The 21,112-nt window shown below is 40.5% G+C and overlaps 1 protein-coding gene across 1 annotated transcript in view; it reads left to right on the forward strand.

The window, feature by feature from the left end:
• The first annotated feature begins 16,268 nt into the window (after positions 1 to 16,268).
• nsmfb (NMDA receptor synaptonuclear signaling and neuronal migration factor b) overlaps positions 16,269 to 21,112 on the forward strand; it is a 53,205-nt gene continuing 48,361 nt past the window's right edge. The window contains exon 1 of the mRNA XM_040155975.1: positions 16,269 to 16,339. Within this exon, the coding sequence (XP_040011909.1) occupies positions 16,269 to 16,339 (71 nt within the window). The remainder of the gene's footprint in view (positions 16,340 to 21,112) is intronic.

Genomic DNA, 21,112 nt, shown 5'->3' on the forward strand with positions numbered 1-21,112 from the left:
GCATTTCCTTCTTCATAAAACATATACTAAGTTACCTTTTCAATGTCACATGTGCGCTCAAAGTTGCGTTGTTACAAAGTCCCAAGGTCTGCATACGGAGGAGGTCAGCGCGGATGGATGGCTCAACAACACACGGGACATTAACATAGGGGGCCACTGTTTGTTTCCTGTTTCCAACCTTAACCACACGTTTGTTATTGTAACTGTGAAGAAAAGGTCCCCTGACTTTAACGAAGCAGTCATTTAAACGTAAAGCACAGTGTTCCCTAAGCTTGCCCAAGTGCTAATTTTAACCCAAACCACGATCTTTCCCAAAGCCTAACCATTGCTCGGTCACATCATGAAACTGATGCACTTTTTAACATTGATGTGTAACGCTTTTGGAAGGAACTGACAAATGATGCTGTCCTGCTAATAGCGTCAGAATCAGCTTTATTGGTCAAGTATGTTTAGGCATACAAGAAATTTCACTCCGGTGTCTAATTGCTCTCAGTGTATTTATATTCAGTTCCAACAATGTCCAAGAAGAGCAAGCATAAACATTCAAGTTATGTACAACCAAGTAGTTTAAAAATGTACGTATAGATGTAAATATCAACAATTATATATAATAATCAATGTCTACATAGAGATCAAACTTACTGTAAACAGGGACACAAATAGTGCAAGGGTGTGTGGGAGTATAAGGGGGTAGGTCTATATCTTTTCTGCATTCTTGATTGTCTGTAAAATTCTGTTCTTGTCCTGTTTTGTGGGCAATCCAAACCAGACAGTGATGGGTGTACAGAGTAAAGACTCAATGACTGCATTGCAGCAGAGGTAGAGTTTCCTAAGCTCGCTCAGAAGTACAACCTCTGCTTGGCTGTTTTCGATGATTGCATTGATGTTGGTCTCCCGCTTCAGGTCCTAGGAGATCGTAAATCTCGGAAATGTGAAGCTTTCCACGGCTGACGTGCTGCTCTTATGGTGTATGGTGATTATGGCGAGGAGGCCAGTGTTGGGGGGGCTACTCCTGAAGTCTATTGTTACCTCTGCAGTTTTGAGTGTAGTGGCATCAGATCAGAAAACACAGCTATGCGTCGTTCTACAGGGCATGGAAAAAATGAATGATTTTGTCATTGAATTTGGAGGACTTGTTGGACTATACTTCGGAACAGCTGTGCTTTGAGTTAAAAAGCTAACATCTTGCTAGATTGCTCACAATGACAATGCTAACATACAAATGTTAAGACGCATTAATGTTGAACCAATGTTATTTTTGCAGTACAGCTAAGGTGGAATATCATGAGGTTTACAAGTACTGTGTTTGGTTATAAACGATAGTGTTGGACAAATCTCTTTTTTACCTAAATGTAAAGTCGAACGATCACCAAACTGATTGCAATTCATCCTTAGACGATATGAATTCATGTAGCTAATTTCATGGCAAATCCATCCAACAGCTTGGAGGACATTTCACTAAACCACGAACCACCGTGAATGTCCGTACAAGTTTCATGGCAATCCATCCAGTAGTTGTTAAGATATTTCAGTCTAGACCAAAGTGGTGTGACATAGAACGACAAACATTTCCTTACCTAGAGCCACACCACTAGTGTGTCACTGAGCTCCTCAAAATCCCAAGCCGTCACACTGCCTCCCTCATTAAATAGTTCACTAGTTCAATTTTTGTATCCACTGTAGTGAAAAATCCGCTTAATGTACATCTTTCAGCCTTAGTAGTCCTTGAACTTCACTGAAGTAAGTAACTCACCTTCTGTCAATACTAATAAATGACATCAATCTGACTCATCAATTTCACATCAAAGCAGGTGATCAGCAGAGAGCATGTTCTTAATCTGTTTACCACCTAAACTAGCATTAAAACAGTATCAGTCCATCTGATGGAATGTAGTTTGTTGACTTTACAGAAGCTGCAGTGACACAAAATTCGCTAAAACTAGTGGGGGAAATGAGGAAGGGGAAATAATAAAATAAATAAGAGAGTCTGACTGAAACAACTTGAGGGCTCGAAATTCCTTCTGGTTCTGATATATTTGATATATACTCATACATACTTTCACTCCAGGCTTTGACACATTCTCTGCAAGACATCATTACATGGCTTTATAGAGTCAAGCATAATAACACTAATGAAAGGTTCCTCTTGGTGGCCTGCTGAGAAGAGTTTCTTGACCAGGAATCTTTACTTTTTTGAGGGAAAAATAACTGTAACTAAGCAAGGTAGCAAAGAATCTATAGGAGTTGGGGACGGAGGTGTGAGCCAAAGAAAAATTGAGAAATACCAAATTTAAGTGAAGGACATGTTCATTGCTAATAGTACAACACAGACAGTTAGATAATAACAACAACACAAAACACACTGACTAAACAAAGATGAAACAGATGAAAAACCACGCTGATAGTGAAAGGGATGTTTGGAGTGATATGAAAATGTCAGCAGCAGAACTGACCGTCACCTGAGAGCAGCTGGTGAGAGCCGTAGTCCAGATAATAGATGTTTTATCAGGAATGATTTATTTATCCTTAAGTTGTATGAGTCTTTTTCGTCCAGAGAAGGGAAGCGAGTAGGTCTGTGGGTTTGTGTGTGTGTGTGTGTGTGTGTCTGCATCACACACGCAGCTCATGATTTTGAGTCAGCTGGATCTGTTGTCCTGCCAGTTTTACGAGTTTCTTTCATTTCAGATTCTACAACAATCAGACCAGTTGTGACTTTTTTTGAGTTTGAGCTGGAGAGAAGGATGGTGTTTTGGGACAGGCATTAGGTGTTAAGCTTCGTGCTGGAAGGACAGTAGGCAGCACGTGGCCCTCTAGTGCTGTCTGTCCGTTTTTTTGTTACTACAGTGCTTTTAGGACACGTGTAGCAAAAACCAGGTCACCCCGCCTCTATTAACCAATCTTACCTCAACTCTGTGTTTCTGGCCCTGCTGTTGGAACATTATCTTGGCCTTCTGGCCTTAGACATAACAAGGGCTGCAATATGTACCATATATTTATTATCCAATATAATTTTCCATATCATGGAAAAGCTTTGATATTTCGAAGAGCAGATTCATAAAGCCAGTAGCTCCTGCTTTCCTTTACAGTACTGTGGAACTACATGGAAGCCCATTACTCCCATGTAACATTTAATACTGGTTCTTAGTAAAATATTAATGAAAGGTACAAATATGGATTCAGAGCAACTCTTACTAAGAGATGACTAGTGCTTTGATTCACCCTGAAATGCTTACCATAACTTCTCAAATAGTGGTTAGGGTATTTTATTTACCTTGGCTGCAGAGAGAATCAGGGAGAATCTTTACAGTGACAGTCATAACATACACACAACTCTGCTGCTCTGAATTTCTTTTCTACTTTGCTGTTTTTTCACTCACAGAGTTATAATCCTCGAAGCCGAGCAGACATTGTACTGATTAAGCCCAGTTTCCTTGTGAAGCAGCCACAGGAAACACAATTTATTTGTCACTGTGGCTAGCACTAACCATGATATTTCATAAAAAATGCATCTACGAAACAAGACAATGGTAATTTTTAATGTGTGTGAAGCAGTAATGGACGAGTCAGGAGCAGATTCAATGAGCTGTTAAATAAAGAGCTGCAGGTGACAGAATGCACACCAACTTCTCAGCGCGGTGACCATGAAACATGAAATGTGATCACTGTTGCAATTATGAACCATTTGGCTACACTGTAACAGATGCACCAGTTTCTCCTGTGTCATATTTAAACTTCCTGTTACCATAGTTACCACAGTTGTCCCAAATCAACTAGAACTCAAATCTTGAGGATTACTGATTTGAGCTCCTTCGGTGAAACTCAACACTTCCTGCACATGTTTCACATTAAAAGCCTTCCAGCAGCTCAAAGGTCATTATCACTTTCTTTCCCGGTAGGCTTTTAATGTGAAATCAATACAGGAAATGTCCAGTTTCATTAATTGAAGCTTGACATTGATGGAAAGAACAATAGAAGTAATTAGAATAAATTAGTGAATGAACAACATATTCCTGTTAAAAAGGAAAAACTATTGAGTATAATGTGACTGCTGTTTTACTGATGAATCTGTGTAGTGGTAATGTAGATTAGGTTGAATTTACCCTGTCAATTGTTACAGGTTACAGGTTACATTGCTTTTTACCTGGCCTTTGTTGCTGTTAATTTGTTCATGCTTGCCATATTTTTGTAACTGTCACTTGAAATTGTTTCAGTCAAATATTTGTACATTCTTTGGTGCTTTTTTTCTGGGCAAATTAGAGCAAGATATTACAGAATGCATATTCTTTATGTATAAAATAAGTATTGTTTTTGGAGTTTAAATGAGGTTAAAATTTGGTCAGAGTTATTTTATTTATTACACAACAAACTCACAAGTTACTAATTTTGAGGTTACATGTTCAGTGATACAAACATACATTGTATGTGTCTTTATGTGGATCCCTAGAGACCACTACCTAAAACCTGTATGATTATCAGTTACATTCTGAGTCCCTCACACCTTCCTCTGACCCTTTATCCACCAGGCATGACCACAAGTGATCAAAGATCTGATTCTGAGCATTAAATTCAAGTATAAATGTCATCTCATCTCATCTTTCTTGATATAATCCAGATAGAGCACACATCCTTTTTGTGTTTTTGCTGGCAGCTACAGTATGGAGGGATATTTAGGTCAAGAGGATCTTATTTGTGTTTCTTGGGACAAGCGGAATGAGATTCTACACTTGCTAATGGGAGCCTGCCTAATTCTCCTGGCAAGCGCAATTCAGAAAGAGAGACTGGCAGAGACAGCAGGCACGCTGCAAGAAATAGCCCTAAAAAGTCAGAAAATTCACTGTAGGATATTACCATAAAGATAGCATTCCTGGGTCAAGCCATGGCATGTTTCAAGTGGCAACCATTTTTTTCTATATAGTGACAGTATCTTGACATTGGGGGAATTGCTTTAAGATTTCTCAACTGTTAGATATCATACTTATATTGTACAGTCTTAGATTAACACAGATGAAAGTATGGTAGGAAATAAGTGTTCCTGAGCTGTTGCTGAGCCTCAACTGATTCAGGCCTTGTAAATGCTCAAACGTACCCAATTTACCATTCACAACCCAAATTCAGCCTTGGGCAGGAGAGGGAGAGTGAGGATCTGTGCATGTGTGTGTTGGCATGAAAGACAGAGTGAGGAGGAGAGAGGAAAAGACAACAGGAGAAAAAGACGGTGACAGGACGTGTGTGTGTGTGTGAGAGAGAGAAAAGGAAAGGGTGAGGCAGAGAGATATTAAAAACTAATGGGTAAAAGAGAGTGGTGGATTTGATTGGAGCGTTGACATTGATGGCTCACCGACTTCCAGGCCTGCCATAAGGCTTATCCAATTTATCCAGGCTACGCTAAACATGATCAGTACCCGTTGGTAGGGTACAGTGGACATCAATTCTGTCATGCTGTGCACGTGTTGTTCTTCCACTCTCATGATTCCTCCCCCACCATCCCCCAATCGTCTTCCTCAATCCCCTCCCCATCTTGCCATTCCGTCCTCCAATCCCATCGCTCGTCGTGACTGTTAAATGGCAACAAGCTATTGGAGTGTTGAGAGTGTCAGGGAAGTCAATGGGGCCCGATCCATCAACAACAGGGTGTTGGCTCGATTGGGGGACAAGGTGGTGGTGGGCTTGACAAGGAAGGGAATGGGGGAGTTGTGTTTAATGGCTCCTCCTAATGTCCACCTCCAAGCAGCTGACTTATGGAGATTGGATTGGACTGTGTACCCTTGAGCAAGGTCAGAATTGTAATCAGTCCGAATATAAAAGCATCTTTAATGTGCAGATCAAAAGACAGTAGGGCGGTAGTGACAGGGATCCTTCAACATGATGTGGGGACACTTTCTTCCTCTTTTTCCACAAGATAAATGGAGCGAGATGGAGATATAAAGGGGGTAGGATCAAATGGGTAGAAATTATTTGTGAATGGAAGGTCTCCTCTTTGAATTGACCCACTGGATAGAAAAATGTAGCACAAAATTTGTAGTGCACTTTGTTGGCAATCTAGTTTGCATTTCAGGGTAATAATGGAGGATGTAAAGGGCCTCTTGATAATTATGAAGCACATCTTAAATTAACATTTTATTTGACAGTAAAGAGAAATTAAAAAGAAAATATAAAACGCAGAAATTAAATGAATATACATAATACATAAAACTACATAGATCAAATTAGGTGTGCTTATTGTGTGGTTTTGATATAATTTGTTATACCAAACAACCAATAACTAGATTATTAAAAATTTTTTTTTTAATTTATTCAGTGCACTTGCAAGTTGAATATGCATTTAAAAAGTCAAAAAAAATCCTACAAAGAGGAGCCTGACACTGAAAGTTTGGGTTCTGTTTTTGTGCCAGCGCAACAGTCAACACAGGCAGCGCTTCGTCAGTTTGGTATTTTTTCTGACTTTGAAATTAGATTTTCCTAGGTGCACACAAGTGGGAGGAGAGGCACAAATGGGTGAAATTTTATTCAAATGATGCAGTGAAAAGCATACGGTTGGCGTTTCCTTTGAAATTTGGTCTTAAGGCCCTTTACGCCCCTGTTTGATTTTGGGCTGTCTGAGAAAAAAGTTGACAATTGTGAGGTAAACTTGGTAAGATCTATGGTTGTCAGTCCAAAATGGTGGCCTCAGATCACACTGAGAGACATGTCCATTGACGACTGATTTAAAGCTTTAGCGACCAAAGACAGCCTGTAAAAACCTTCAGAAAGATGTGTTTTAGCAATGCAGTTCATTTTGTCTTAAGAATTTACTGGAAACTAATGTTAGTGCCTTGACAGAAAGTAAAAAAGGAACGGTCATTCCACTAACTACACTTAAATGACTTGAAGTTTGCTGAAATGCATTATAAAGAGGTGGATTTATTTTAAGAAATATAAGCCTTTTAGCCATAGGAATACTTGGATAAATTACTACTTGCTGTATTTTTGCAGGAAAGAATGCTTCCAATGTCTTACTCCACTATGTTCTGCCCTGATTTTCCATGTACGCTGTCTGTACATTTGAAAACACTTTTCATTAATGTTTTCTCTCCTGTGAGCATTGCTTTTTACAACCCTGTATACTCCTACAGCAGCGTGGTATATCATAGCTATAAACTTGTTTTATCATGGGAGGGAGTTGTGCATGACCACAGAGCATAAGCATGATATTGCTTACTCCCCTGCACCACACATCCCCATTTCAGTGTAAATTATTGTTTTACCCAGGTTAATCTACGTTGTTATGGCTTGTATGGGATTTTAGATGCAGTCGTTTCCAGTGCTGATCTTGTAATACACTGACACAATGTGGGTAGACTGGGAAGAACAGAAAAAAACCCTGTTATTCTGTTTTAAATTGAAAGACGTGATTTGATGTGAATTTGCCAGGGCGGCATGAATTGAAAATGTTTCAACTAGAGCAAAAAACTTGCGTGAATCCCAAGGCTTTCTGAATCTGCTTCATAAATGTACAGAGACAAGAAGATAAAGCAGAGAGACTGTAAGGGAATAACAGGAAGAAATGGAGTTCAGTCAAAGCCTGCACTGAACTCAAACACACAGGCACACAGTTGGTGTTACATGTAACATACATTCGGTGAGTAGGCTGTTTTGGGAAAATAAACGTAGCGGGGTCAAATTTTTGCAAAGGATACCTACCTCCACAGCTGGTGCTGTAACTGCGAATACAAAGCCACAAGTAGTAGAGTCTTAAAATGAGCAAAGTCCCTCAGTAATGTCCATTTTACAGCAATATCTACCTATCTTTGCTAGCACTAGCTACAATAAGCTAATGGTCACACCATGTTAAGTTGGCTGCAGCAGCAAAACTCCGAAGTATACTGAAAAGAGCAACTAGATGTTTTATTGTTTATGATGTCAACTTATATACTCTCACGCTTTAATACTACAATGTACAACTTTCCCCCTAAGTAATGTCTCCTAGAGTGCTTCTTATCATCCTTTCTCAAAAATTAAAACATTACCGAGGATTTCTGTCCATATTCTAAACCAAATGAGTAGGCTCCCTACTCTTCTCCTGGACAATAAAATTTGAACACCTTCTCATTTTAAAAGCCCAAATCCAAAAAAAACATATTTTCTTATCTAACCATACTGATACTGAGCCACAAATTACTTTCATGGGGGCAGTAGTTGGTTTGCAGTCACAGATCCAGAGTCTGCAGCACCAGGGGCAAAAATACCTGCAGAAAGTGACAGGAGGAGAGACGAGAGAGAGGAGAAAGCACAAAACAATGGGAGAGAGAAGATGCAAAGTTAGTAACAGGCATTCATGGGATATGAATACGTATGGATGGAGAGGGAGAGGAGGAGAGAGGAGCTCAGTGCATCATGGGAGTCCCCCAGCATTTTAGGCCTATAGCAGCATAACTAGGGGATGGTTCAAGCCAAACCTGAGCCAGCCCTAACTGTAAACTTTTTCAAAAAGGAAGGTTTTAAGCCTCCTCTTAAATGTGGAGAGGGTGTCTGCCTCCTGGACCCAAAATGGAAGATGTTTTCACAACAGAGGAGCCTGATAACTGAAGGCTCTGCCTCCCATTCTACTTTTGAAGACTCTAGGAACCAATAGTAAGCCTGCGTTCTGGGAGCGCAGTGTTCTACTGGGGTAATAGGTATTATGAGCTCTTTAAGATATGATAATGCCTGACATTAAGGGCTTTGTAGGTGAGGAGAGGGATTTTAAATTCTATTATGGATTTTACAGGGAGCCAATGCAGAGAAGCTAACACAGGAGAAATATGATCTCTTTTCCTAGTTCCTGTCAGTACTCGCGCTGCAGCATTCTGGATCAGCTGGAGAGTATTTAGAGACTTGTTGGAACAGCCTGATAATAAGGACTTGGAATAATCCACCTTAAAAGTAACAAAAGAATGGACTAGTTTTTCTGCACCTTTTTGAGACAGGATGTGCGTGATTTTGGCAATGTTATGTAGGTGAAAAAAGGCAGCCCTTGAAGTTTGTTTTATGTGAGAGTTAAAGGACACATCCTGATCAAAGTTCAGTGGTGCTGGAGGCCAGGGCAATGACATCTAGAGTAACTTTGTCATTAGATAAGGTGTTTCTGAGGTGTTGGGGGCCAAGCACAATAACTTCAGTTTTGTCTGAGTTTAACAGCAGAAAGTTGCTGGTCATCCAGGCCTTTATGTATAATACTTGATCTATTAGTACCAGTTACTATGATATAGTGTAATAAAATGCATAAAATCTAATTTCAATCAAAAACAAATTGTGTGGTGGTGGCTGACAAGATATTAGTCATTCTGATGAATCATCGTACCTGCTCTAATCACCAAACTGACAGCTCAAGAGTTCCTGAATGCTCCATGATTTGTTTGCCTTAGGTGATGCTACCACAGAAACCTCTGGTGATTTTTAGCACCACTAGTGCCGTAGCTCTAGGGATGACAATGTTGGTCAGTCAGTCAGGTCTGTCTGTTGTCAGTCCACCACTTATCCAGTCCACTTTTCCAGACTGAAACATCTTAGCAACCATTGGATTGATTTCCTTGACATTTTGTACAGATATTTACGGTACCCATTGAATGAACCCTACACTCTGACTGATCCAGCTGGTTGACAATTTGGCTTTGAGTGAAATATATGTCAACACCCAAGTCCTAAATATCTAATCCTAAATACTTTGGTTATCCCCTGACTTTTCCTTTAACGCCTCCAGCAAGTCATAATTTTTGCTTATCCTGTAAAAAATCTCAACATCTACAAGATGCATTGGCACAAAATTTTGTACAGACATTCATGGTACCTTGATGATGTTCATATTTCATATTTATTGTGGCATTGATCTAAATTATTTGATGCATTTTTACTAGTAGGCATGAATTTATTTTACTGTGAGAAATGTCACAGAGTTTCACAGTCCAGATGTGGGCAGGTAAAAGCCACATGAAGACACTGTCTGGAAAGGTGCTTTTTTTCCCCCCTGAGCTTAGCCTCCGAGGCAGGACTTCCTGTGGGATGTTTATTGCCCCCAGCAATCTCTCCCAATCAGCTACTTTAAGTTGTAGACTGGTTAAGGTTTGAACGAAGATCTGCAAATTGAGGTTGAAAATATATTCCTAGGAGGTTCAACCTCAGGCAATGAAGTGCGTCTGGCACTGTTTTCTCTCCTTTCCATCCCTGAATGTTTGCGTTGCGCTACAAAAGGCACCAGACTGTTTGCTTCAGTTCCCTCTCCTCATACTCCTCTCACTCTACATACCCGTGGGTGGTATGGACTACATCAGTAACAGCTTATCAGCAGTATTATGCTGCCATTTATCAATCTTCGAAAAATGCATTCCACAGCTAAATCATGATTGCCTCTAATTAGCATCCACAGATACAAAAAAACACCATCCCACTTTCATAAGAGCTTTCAAAGGATCTCAGTTTCCTTATCAATTCTGGCTGCATATATTGGACATGTGCTGTGTCTCAGATTAGAGATGGTTCTTGCTGCTATATAAACATGCTGCGTGCAGTGCCACTATTGCTGCAGAGTGTGTAGGATTTCAGCTACAACCACATAAGCTAAATCGTTCAGTGTCTCTGCTGAGCTTCCTCTGCATGAAGCACACTCCTTTTAGCAGCATAGTAGATTTGGTGTGTGTTGAAAGCACATGATTTGTGTTTGCGTGTGATTGTGCACACCTGAGCAATGAAGAATTGTCATTGTGGATTGGCGTGGGAGCCACAAACTAGCAGCTAAAAAACAGATGGCTGCTTAAATATTCATACAGTCAATTTGTTAATGTGCTCTCTTCACCTCTGCCTGACTGGTCTCACATGCTGGAAGAAGAGGAGGAGGAGTAGAGGCGGTGCAAGAGAAGAACTAAGAGGAGGATGAAGATAACTAAGAGGGAGGAGGGCAGGGTGAAGTGATGGATGGGGATTGAGGGTTGTGGTCTCTTGCATCCAGTGAGGAGTTAAGGTGACATTGCTTCATGGAGGTCCGGTCGGCTGATTTGCCAAATTCCACTTCCTGTGCTTGTAACTGGCAACTTTAAGGTGTAGCCACTAAAAGGTGCTTATTTTCAGTGCTCATCAGTCAGCATTCGCATTATTTATAGAGGTACAAAACCTCTCTCCCCAGTTGACTTTACCATTTTTTGGACTCTGAACCTGTATCTTGTTTGCTATCTGGAGCAACATTGGTGAATAAGATATGTCTGATTCTGTCTAACCTCTCCAGCTTTGACTGGAGATCTGATGAGCTCAAAATTACAGCAATGCACTCTTGTGATTTATTACTCAAATAAAACATGGCAGTTAAATTTGTATGTGCAACCTGTGTCAAGGTGCTCCAAACCCTTGACACGAATAAAAGAGAATGTTTTCAGCATATGAGCATAGCCTTGATTGAACTTTTATAATCCTGTTTTTTTTTTTTTTTAAAAACATGCTAATATGACCACCAACCACACAGATTTACTAATGAGACCATCGTTTTTCATGAGAAAAACGACACAATTTGTGGTTTTATGAAATGCCTAAAACAACAAATGTTATATTTATAGGTCAAGGACGTCTTGTCAACTAGAAAATTACAACTTTTGCTTCTCAGAAGAAAAGGAAGAAGTAGCATGACTTTGTGGAATAGATGGTAATGTCTGATTGACCAGCAATCCGAAGACAGAGATGGGCTGAAAGTTGAGTTGCAATTAAATATTTTATCTGAACACTATCTTTTTGTTTTTACTATGGCTAAGGAATTAATTTCACCTTGTGAAATTCTCAAAGTCATTCATGTACCTAATATTCCAAAGCTTAACAAATCAAGTCAAAATCTGCTGGCCAAGCCGACTGACTTCCTGTTGGATCCTTGCACACATGAATGGGGTAAAGTTAATATAATCATACAGCTCTTCTAGACTTTCCAAATGTTTCTGGGCTGAATGGATTAAATTCTGATAATAAAGAGTCATTTTGCATGGTTTATGATTCTCAGAAAAAAGTATTCATAGCTTTGGAACCGCTTCTTTACCAATGATTATGTATGGTTCTATGGTCTGTTCCTGGGGGTTTATCAGCTTAAGATTGGATGTATTCCATATATGTCCAATTTTGGACACAAACTTTATGTTTATATCCTTCACCCCCTCCCCAGTCATAATTACAGCCAAAATTGAAAATTACAGTGAATTTTAAAATCCCGTCTGGAATGATACATTAAATTAATAGGGACCCCATGGAATATTTTTTCCCCCACCTCCCCTTGTAATGTTAATCCCATCTGAATGGGGATCTAGCTAGTTTTGCTAATGTGCAAACTACTCGCTAGCTGAATTGAAAATGTTTCAACTTAACCCAAAAAAATAAGATTAGCCCAGAGCTGCAAGCCTACTTTTATAAATGTACCAGGATTAAATAGCATGAGAGCATACTTGACGTCCTTATAGGCCACTCGGCAGCCATTTTGGCAACACCTCCGTATTAACAAGACCAGGCCCCTAAAGGCAATGAAGAGGGAGAGCCATTACTTCTGCTGCAGTCAAATCTGTTAAAAATAACGCTTAGAAAGTTTGACTTTGCCCCAAAAGAAGGTTTAAAACACTTTTTTCCACAAGTTATACTTCTGCTACATGTGCAAGGGTTCGCTTGCATTAGTGCAAAAACATGACTGGCTTGATATGTTTCCCGATCAGGTGGAACAAAGCGGACAATTGACTCGTGGGGGGGGGGGGGGGGGGTATGTGTCATACAACTGCCATCACTGGTGTTACGGACTGTTCTGTTCAAAATGTTTTAAGTGCTTTGTCTCCTCTTGTGTAATATCTGTGGCATACTATGCTAGCTAGCTGCAGCTAACATATGTACAGTCGGTACATTGGCTGTTATGGGGCAATAAACACTGACTTAACAAACAGTCCAATGGTCAAATTCATGTAAGGTAAAAATTTGGTTCCCTAATGTTAACAAAGTGGCTTTTTTTTTAAACCCAAATAATGATCTTTCCCTGTCCCAAACCACATACTTTTTGTGCCTAAACCTGAACCAAACTTCAACGATAGAGGTACCAGCTCAGAAAAAGCTCATATTGTTCCTTTTGGAAGGCAGTAACAAATGATCTATTTTGTCATTTAGTTTGGAAGATTTGCTGGATATGTGTTACTGAGTTTATATGAGTGCCTATAAAATATTTGAAGATGAAAAGGTGAGTTAAATGAACTGGATGTTCACTATCAACTGCAGTTGGTATATTAAGTCAAAGTATGGCAGTCTATACTGTGACAACGCAGTATGTAATGTAAATCGTTTGACTGAACTCTTCCTCACTATCCACCCCCATCTCCTGTATGTCTGTGATAATGAAGCAGGTGTGAAGTCTTTGAAGTCTGATCCTTCCATGGCTGTGATGAATAGATAGCACAATTTATTTTTCAGACCTCTCTGTCTGTCGCTCATGTTGTGCTGAAATGGCTGACCCTGTCATTATGTGCTGAATTGGGATATGTTCAAAAAGGAGAATCTCATCAAAGAGGGAATTTTTCAGAATGCTGGTCCTGTCCAAGTCTGCTGTGTCCATGTGCACCTGATTTAGCAGAGACATTATGGGCTTTTACTTCATATCAAAGTTGGGGATTCACAGTCTAAATCTTGGACTTGTGTATTTATGATGGGCAAAGTGTCAGACTGGAGCTGCACAGTGGCTGTCAGTGTACTGTCTCCCTGTTACTGCAGTGAGAAATAGACAGATGCTGCTTCAGATCCTGAAATCTGAAACATGAATAGCATTGTGTATATGATGTAGCCTGTACTATGTATATTACACATGATTTCATAATCGCAACAGGGTTTGGTTATATTGTGGCTCAAAGGAAAAGTTTATTTTCTTTTTTTTCCCCCTTCATTGAATATTGACGTTGATTTGACTTCATATCCCTGGAGAGCAAAAAATATTCTGCATGATTCCCAGGTCAATAGACACCTTGATGGGACTGGAAATGAGTGTAAAATGATCACCTCTGTATTTGTTAATCTACAGTGTTGTCCCCAAGCGATCTGTTATTCCTTTATTCGGATGAACCATGCAGTGGGGTAATTCTTAAGCACTTTCAGAGTCCCATTGCACCTTCCCAGTCATTAGAGGGAGGAAAAAGTAAAGTGGGTTCAACAAATTTATGGATTAAGTGTAGTTACTGGCATATTAAACCAGTGTTATTGTCTGGTGTTCATCTGATAAGATACTGAAATATCCCAACAACTATTTAATGGATTGCCATAATTTTTTTTATTTTTTATTTTATTTTATTTTATTTTTTTGGACATTTGCGGTCCCTGGAGGATGAATCCTTAAGACTTTCGTGATCTTCGTGACTTTCGTGACTTTCTTGACTTTTCCTCTGGTGCCAGTAGTGGGTTGATGGGATGGGTTTGAGTAAAATGTCTCAACGGACTACCATAAGATTTGGCAGACACATTCATGTCCTGTCAGGATCAATTCTAATCCCTACTTTTTGTCTGGTGCCATCACTAGGTATTAATTTGAGTTTGTCCAGGTCTTTGGTTTTGGTCAAAAATAATCCAACCGCATTCTGATCTCATTGTGTGACTGGCAAGAGTAGTTTTTCACGCAACAGTACTATGGAGAGATAATTACAAAATGCAAATACATTGAATTACTATTGCAGAGAAAAATGCCAAGCATAAATAGTGTCAAAAATGGGGTTTGATTCATGAAAATCTTAAGAATTATAACTGTAAAGCAAAATGTTACCTGGACATTTATTTATTTGGCCCACAGCATCCACGTTGATGACAGGGCATTGTTTTGCTTAATAACCGATAATAAGACGCAAGATCACTTGTGAACTCAAATGTCCACACCTCCTTACATCCAATATTTATCTAGTGCTGGCTAAAAATGAAAGAACTAGTGCTTTCTACTGGTATTATTGTGAGTTCTATACAAATCAAGTTTACACTGGTATATACAGCTTACAGGAAATAGCCTTGTGCTTGCACTCTGACAAGTCCGACATGACAAAAGTTTTCACCTTCTCCTGCCTATTCAGCTTTTATATGTTACCAAACTAACTGCCCGCCATATAAATACAAGCATTACAACCTTAAATATTCTTACAAACTCACTTCAGTACTGCATGACACGGGTTTAGCTTCAAGCAGTGCAGTTGGTGACTGACTGACACATTTAACCCTTGGGGCTGGTGAGATTGTTCAGTAGCACAAACCTGTGCAAACAAGTATTCAGCATCGGCCGAGTTGAGTCGATTCGAGTATTTCAGTCTGCTGATACCAGCTCTTGTACATACTTGCTGCCTGCTGCACTTCCTGTACATGGGGTGCTTGGGGGCTTTGGGGGCTCATATGATTTGTTCATGTACTAGGCAGCATACTCGATACTTGTTAGCATATAAAGCTTGTGGATGTGACCGCTGATGCCTGCTGCCTGTGGACTGTGGAGAGACTTGCTGCTGCAGTTTAGTTAAGTCACGCAACTTTTAGCGCCTGTGAGTGTTAATGTTTGTTTGGGATTTGGTTTTTCATTTCCAGGTTATTCTACATTTCAGCTACTGCCATGATACAACATAAATGCCAGTTGGTAGAGTTTATTTACTGTAAAAATACACGTTGCATCAACGCCATTATCACAGTTTTAAAGTAAAAAAACAACGTAAGAATATAAAACAACATAAGTCAGCCCCATGTAGCCTGCAGTTTAATATTTTAGGAGAATAATGAAGCATATTGTTTATTTCCACTCGATACCGACATATCATGTTCATGTGTCCTGCACTGTTGTGGCCCGAAAGACGCACAGCACCAAATACTGGAGAACTCGAAGTAGTCGACAGTCAATTTAGAGGTCCGCAGGTGTTCTGTACCGAGGGAAAACCCACCGGAACATCCCAGCGCTGACCTCAGTCTGCTGCACCGCACCTGTCCAGGGCGTGCAGGGCGGGCTGGCCTTCCTTTTATGGTCTCCGTTTCCTTCCTGGAAGCCTCAGTTGAGGGGAGGAGAGCGCAGCGCACCGCACTCACTTCATCCTCCAGCAGGGCTGCTGCGCTCTACGTCCATCCTGCAGCTTTCTGCAACCTTCGCGTTGTTGATGACAATGATAAATATGAAATAATTATATTCGTGAGTTGTTGGATACGGGTGGTTTTTATTTCCCCGTTTGCTGATTTTTCTCTCGTTTCTTTCGCTCGCCGATCAGTCTGTGGAATGGTCTGCGTTTTCTCCCCTGGGTCGTTTCCACTTCAGCATGGGAACTGCGGTGTCTAAAAGGAAGAATCTGAGGAGTGATGCGATATCTTCCGTGGCCGCAAAAGTTAGGTGAGTGTGGCGAGGTGTAGCGGCGGCTCGGAGTAGCCTACTCTCAAGCCGTACGGAAGAAACCGGTGGGGCGAAGAGGAGATGAGCCGGCTGCCTTAAAACTAGCAAGGGCGATACTTGAAGATGATCTTACACATGACGATAAAACTAAGAAATTCTGATGGAGAAAGATTCTCAAATGGAGTAAAAACTGCTCCTCTGGTCCTCCTCCATGGTGCCATCAGTTTGGCTGTCTTTAGAAGAGCGCAGGTTGCGTGGATCCTTCTCAAGTTTCACTTTGGCTTCTTGCTTTTAGTCCAAATTTTTGATGAATTCATCTCGATAGGAATCTGTCTTTTTAGTAAACCATGAATAAAACGCACTAGTCCTCCTGAACTTACATACCATCTCTCTCACTTTGCAGCCGCTTTTTCACTATTTACATTTCAGCTGTTTCTAAGCAAACCTTTTTATAAGCTCCCTTTTTGTGAGTAATATGGCATCGCTGATGCCTCATGAAATTCGAAAGTGTCCCCATCATTGTGCATTTCTAATACTGAGTGTAACTGAAAGCAAACATCCAGAATAGGCTCACTATATGAATTTAGTTTGTAAAAATAACTTGCGCTTTCTTAAAACTGCTTTCTGGCTATTTTACACAATTTTCTAGTTTTCGAGTCATTGCACTATAATTATGACATCAGGAAAAGCTTCGATTTTACCTGCTTGTCCTTTTGTTGCGTGTTGTTTACAGTATATACAGCCAGAGTGTGCATTGCCTTTGCTTTAGTGACATTGTCATTCACAAACTTCTAGGTAGACTCACTGGACTTGTGACTAATTCTAATTACATTTAACTTTGAATGTGTGAGTCATATCATGAAAGGTCGTTGTGTCATGGCTGTCCGATTAGTGTGTTTTCCATCCGAAGGCTGCATGATGACTAATGTGCTATGGTAGGAGATGCACTCCATGTCGCCCACTTACTGACCTCAAAAGCCAGAACGCAGACAAATGAAGCACTGCTGCTCTCAGTCATGTGTGCATACTCTTACTTTCTTTCTTAAATGCATTATCTTTGACACAGCTACTCTGCAGTAAAACAAATTCACATATGCTTAAACACACAACGTATGACCTTTCCATCTACTTACATGGTCAGCACCACGCTCGTTTATGCACATATTCTCCAAGTCTATTTATCTCTTTCTTCCTTTTGCTGTATCTGTTTATCGCCTCCCTCTCTGCCTCACTCACTTTTTCACAGCTCATGCTTAACTCTCCATACATCACTCCGATCGCAGCCAGCACCCGAGACACGCATGTGGACTACAGCCAAGGCTCGTATATACTTCCCGCTCTATCAACGATCATGAACCGCATTCCAGTTGACAAGGAGTTTAATGGATCTCAGTGAACAGTGGCGCTTCCCCTGAATCCCAGTCTGAGTTGAGCTGGGATTAGTGGTGTCTCGATCCTGCTAAATGATCTGAGTTTATCTGTTGTACAATGAATGAGCTGGGGCAAAGCCGTTTCTCCTCTCTCTAACAAATCCAGTCCCACACCTTTGCCTTTGAGTGAGTCTGGATACTGAAGCCATAGAGGGATTATGCTGGAAGTAGTTTAATAGGATCATCTCTCCCCACACTCCTTTTGACCCTGTGTCTCTCACATCTGTCCCTTCCTGTGTTATTACATTCACTATTTACTTTGAAAATACTGCAGATCTATACCTAATTAATTGGTAATAAGAGTTCAGGTTGACTAGGGTTACATTAGTCAGGTTCCTGTAGTAGAGGAATAAAGTATCTTAATAACGGCCAGCATTTATTTATATATCCACACAGATTGTTGGTGATGATTTAGCCAACCCATCAGAAGAGGCAGGAGAAGAAGAGGAGTTCCCAGGACCCGGGATGCGGATGGTAACGAATGCGGGATCGCTGTCCAAGCCAGGCCATCCTCCTTATTAGCTAGCTCATCTACGTCCGCACTTGCTTATGGCGATGCAGAACAAACCAAAAAATAGTCCCATTTCTTCACTTAGGAAACAGCACCACCGTTGTGTTTGTATGGCTGTGGCATTTTGGATGAATGGCTAAGCGCTTTTCTGTAGCTACAGTTGTACATTAGTGAATGTGGGTGGGTTGGTGTTTGATTTAGGTTAATTAATGTGCTCTGCTGCTGGTGCATTAAGTCTGTAATTATTGAGGGTACTGTTGATGCATCCATTACCTACGCCGAGGTATAATCACAATCACAACCTTTGACGCTCTTTGGCAGCCAGTCACTTTGTTGTATTCATCTGTGCACAAAAATGGTGACAGAAGTAGTGTGAAAAATGAGAAAAGAAAGATTGAGAGAAAGGTTGACTGTTTACTGTCTCACCTCTGCACACCTAGCCAATCACTGCGTAAAGCTCCCCACTCTGATGACGGAGAGGTGTGAGGGGAGAGGGGGCTTCAGACCCTGTTGTTGGTTAAAGAAGATTTTGGTTCGGTGTTTACAGTAAATTAATATGTGGCAAAATGATGTAGATGGGGGATTTTCTATACCCACACTGCACCTACACTACAATTACAGTGTTGTTAGGGTAGTTTTAATGTCCATCTCAAAATGGAGGAATTGGAATGTGACGTTGGAGAGCAGCCAAGCTAGATCAAGTTTAACAGGCTCTCTTAAGGATCTCATTTCTACTTTTGACACTGATGAAGTAGAAAATACACACTCATGTGGCAGGACGGACCACAGCCTTATCATTATGAGCCTCCTGGACCTGCAAGGGACCAGGAATAGGCAAGAAATAGGAGGAATAAAAGCCAGGGGTGAGAAACAAAGCTGGGCTATGAGAACCGGCGAAGAACTTGTCAGGTGTCCTATCACATATAAGGTGTTACCAAAACTAGTAGCCATTGTTTGCCAACAGTATAACAACATACTATCTACTACAGAAGTTAATGTGTGTGGATAGTCAGACCCAACTCCATACTATGCTTAGTGGTTCATCTACAAGGACGAGAGAGAGAAGGGGGGCATTTCCTAAACACCGCACATGGCTATATTTTTGCTACAGATGTGGCAGTAAAGTCCTGTCTTCTCCTTCACCTGTCCTGACAGGCTGAAACACAATAATACAAACTGAACCCAAAAAAAATGGACAGACTATAGGACAACTGCTGTTTCTGCCATTGTAGCTTTTAAAAACACGATATCATATATTTACTTTTCAAATCATAACTTTCATGAAGCCTTCAGCCGGCATGCTACCCTCTCATCTTGTTTGTCCAGATGAAAATTAGTAGAAGAAGACATCACAAGTGCAATTTAAACTGCCTAGGTAACAAGGACCTCTCTGTCCTGTGAAAACTAGGTTAATGCCATGCTCGATTGTTTTCCTCTCTCATTCCTTTGCTGTTCTTTGGTAGATTGAATCACACAACAGCCAGCTTGGCAAACATGAGTGTGCTGTGTGCAGTTTACTGACAACAGCTTGCAGGATTCCAGGGTATTCATCAAGATATTCAGGTGAGGAATCTTCAAATAGAAACTTCAGGCTGTTGACATCATGTGATGCTGCGTTAGCATTGGAAATTGGCTCATTTGGCCAGGAATCAGGTGTGAATCAGACCACCTCTGCTGCTATGCGTCCTATATGAATTGCTCTCTGGTTGGATGTTGTTAATGACGTGAAATTAAACGTGGAACTTACTCTTTTCATCACAGTATTGCCATCCAGCTAGTTTCCATTCTTTATGATATTTGTTGTGGCTGCATGGGTGGCATCTTGTTGGCAGAGCTGGGTTTCTCAGTGCATACAAATGGGACTGTGTTCAAATAAATCTGCATTTGAAAATGGGCTGATTTGAGATTTTGCATTCTGGTTCATTGTAATGCTAATGTATGAACAGTCTGACACCAGTTCTTTTAATCCACCCAGAGGATTGTACTAAGAAAGAGTGAGAAGGTTGAAATGGTTGAGAAAAGTCTTATATGCCTGCAGGGTCTCTCTATCTTTTACTGTGCAGTTAATTATATGTTTAATGCCTCAGTTTTGGAGGGAATTTAAGGGAAAATCAGTTGTCTTTTATGCACTGTGCTTAAAACCCTTAGTGATGGCTCAAACTGTCTCCCTGTCCTGTTTATGAGAATCTTTGTAGAACGGCACACCAAAACCTGCTTTGATTAGCCACTCGATAGGAGAGATTACGGGCACTTTAGTGCTGACGTCAGCTTTAACCTTTTGCTGTTTCAAGAATGTTTGAGTCACCTCTGAAAGGAATTACACAGCACAACAGTTTTTAGGGCTTAATAGTTTGCACTTTGGTGAAAATGTGATATCATGGCCTTTTTCCCACAAGATTGAGTCACGAGTAGCGACCCTGTCCTCACCACATTTAATGTTGAATTTAGGGTCATTGAGTGCCCAGATGCATTTAGTATTTAACTTTCCAGCTGATGTTTTGATATTGTGCCTAAGAATTCTGAGGTAATCTTCCTTCTTTATGTTTTTGCCACTTTATGTTATGCACCAGTTTCACTGGCAGTAAAACCGCCCAAGAGCATGACAACCACTATTCTTGACGGTACGTACAGTGTTTGTTATGTTTTTCTCTAATGTACCTAGTGTAGTGTATATGTGTCTGTGGGCAGTTGTTCAAATCACACAATTCTTTTTCTTTTATTTTATTATTTCTTGAGTAGTTTTATACCTTTATTCGATAGCCTACAGTAAAGGGATGACAAAGCTCACCAGCTGGACATGAATCAGGGTTGTTGCAGTTCATGGTTGGGGCC

The sequence above is a fragment of the Xiphias gladius genome, chromosome 19 (genome assembly GCF_016859285.1).
Source record: "Xiphias gladius isolate SHS-SW01 ecotype Sanya breed wild chromosome 19, ASM1685928v1, whole genome shotgun sequence".
Taxonomy (NCBI): Eukaryota; Metazoa; Chordata; class Actinopteri; order Istiophoriformes; family Xiphiidae; genus Xiphias; species Xiphias gladius.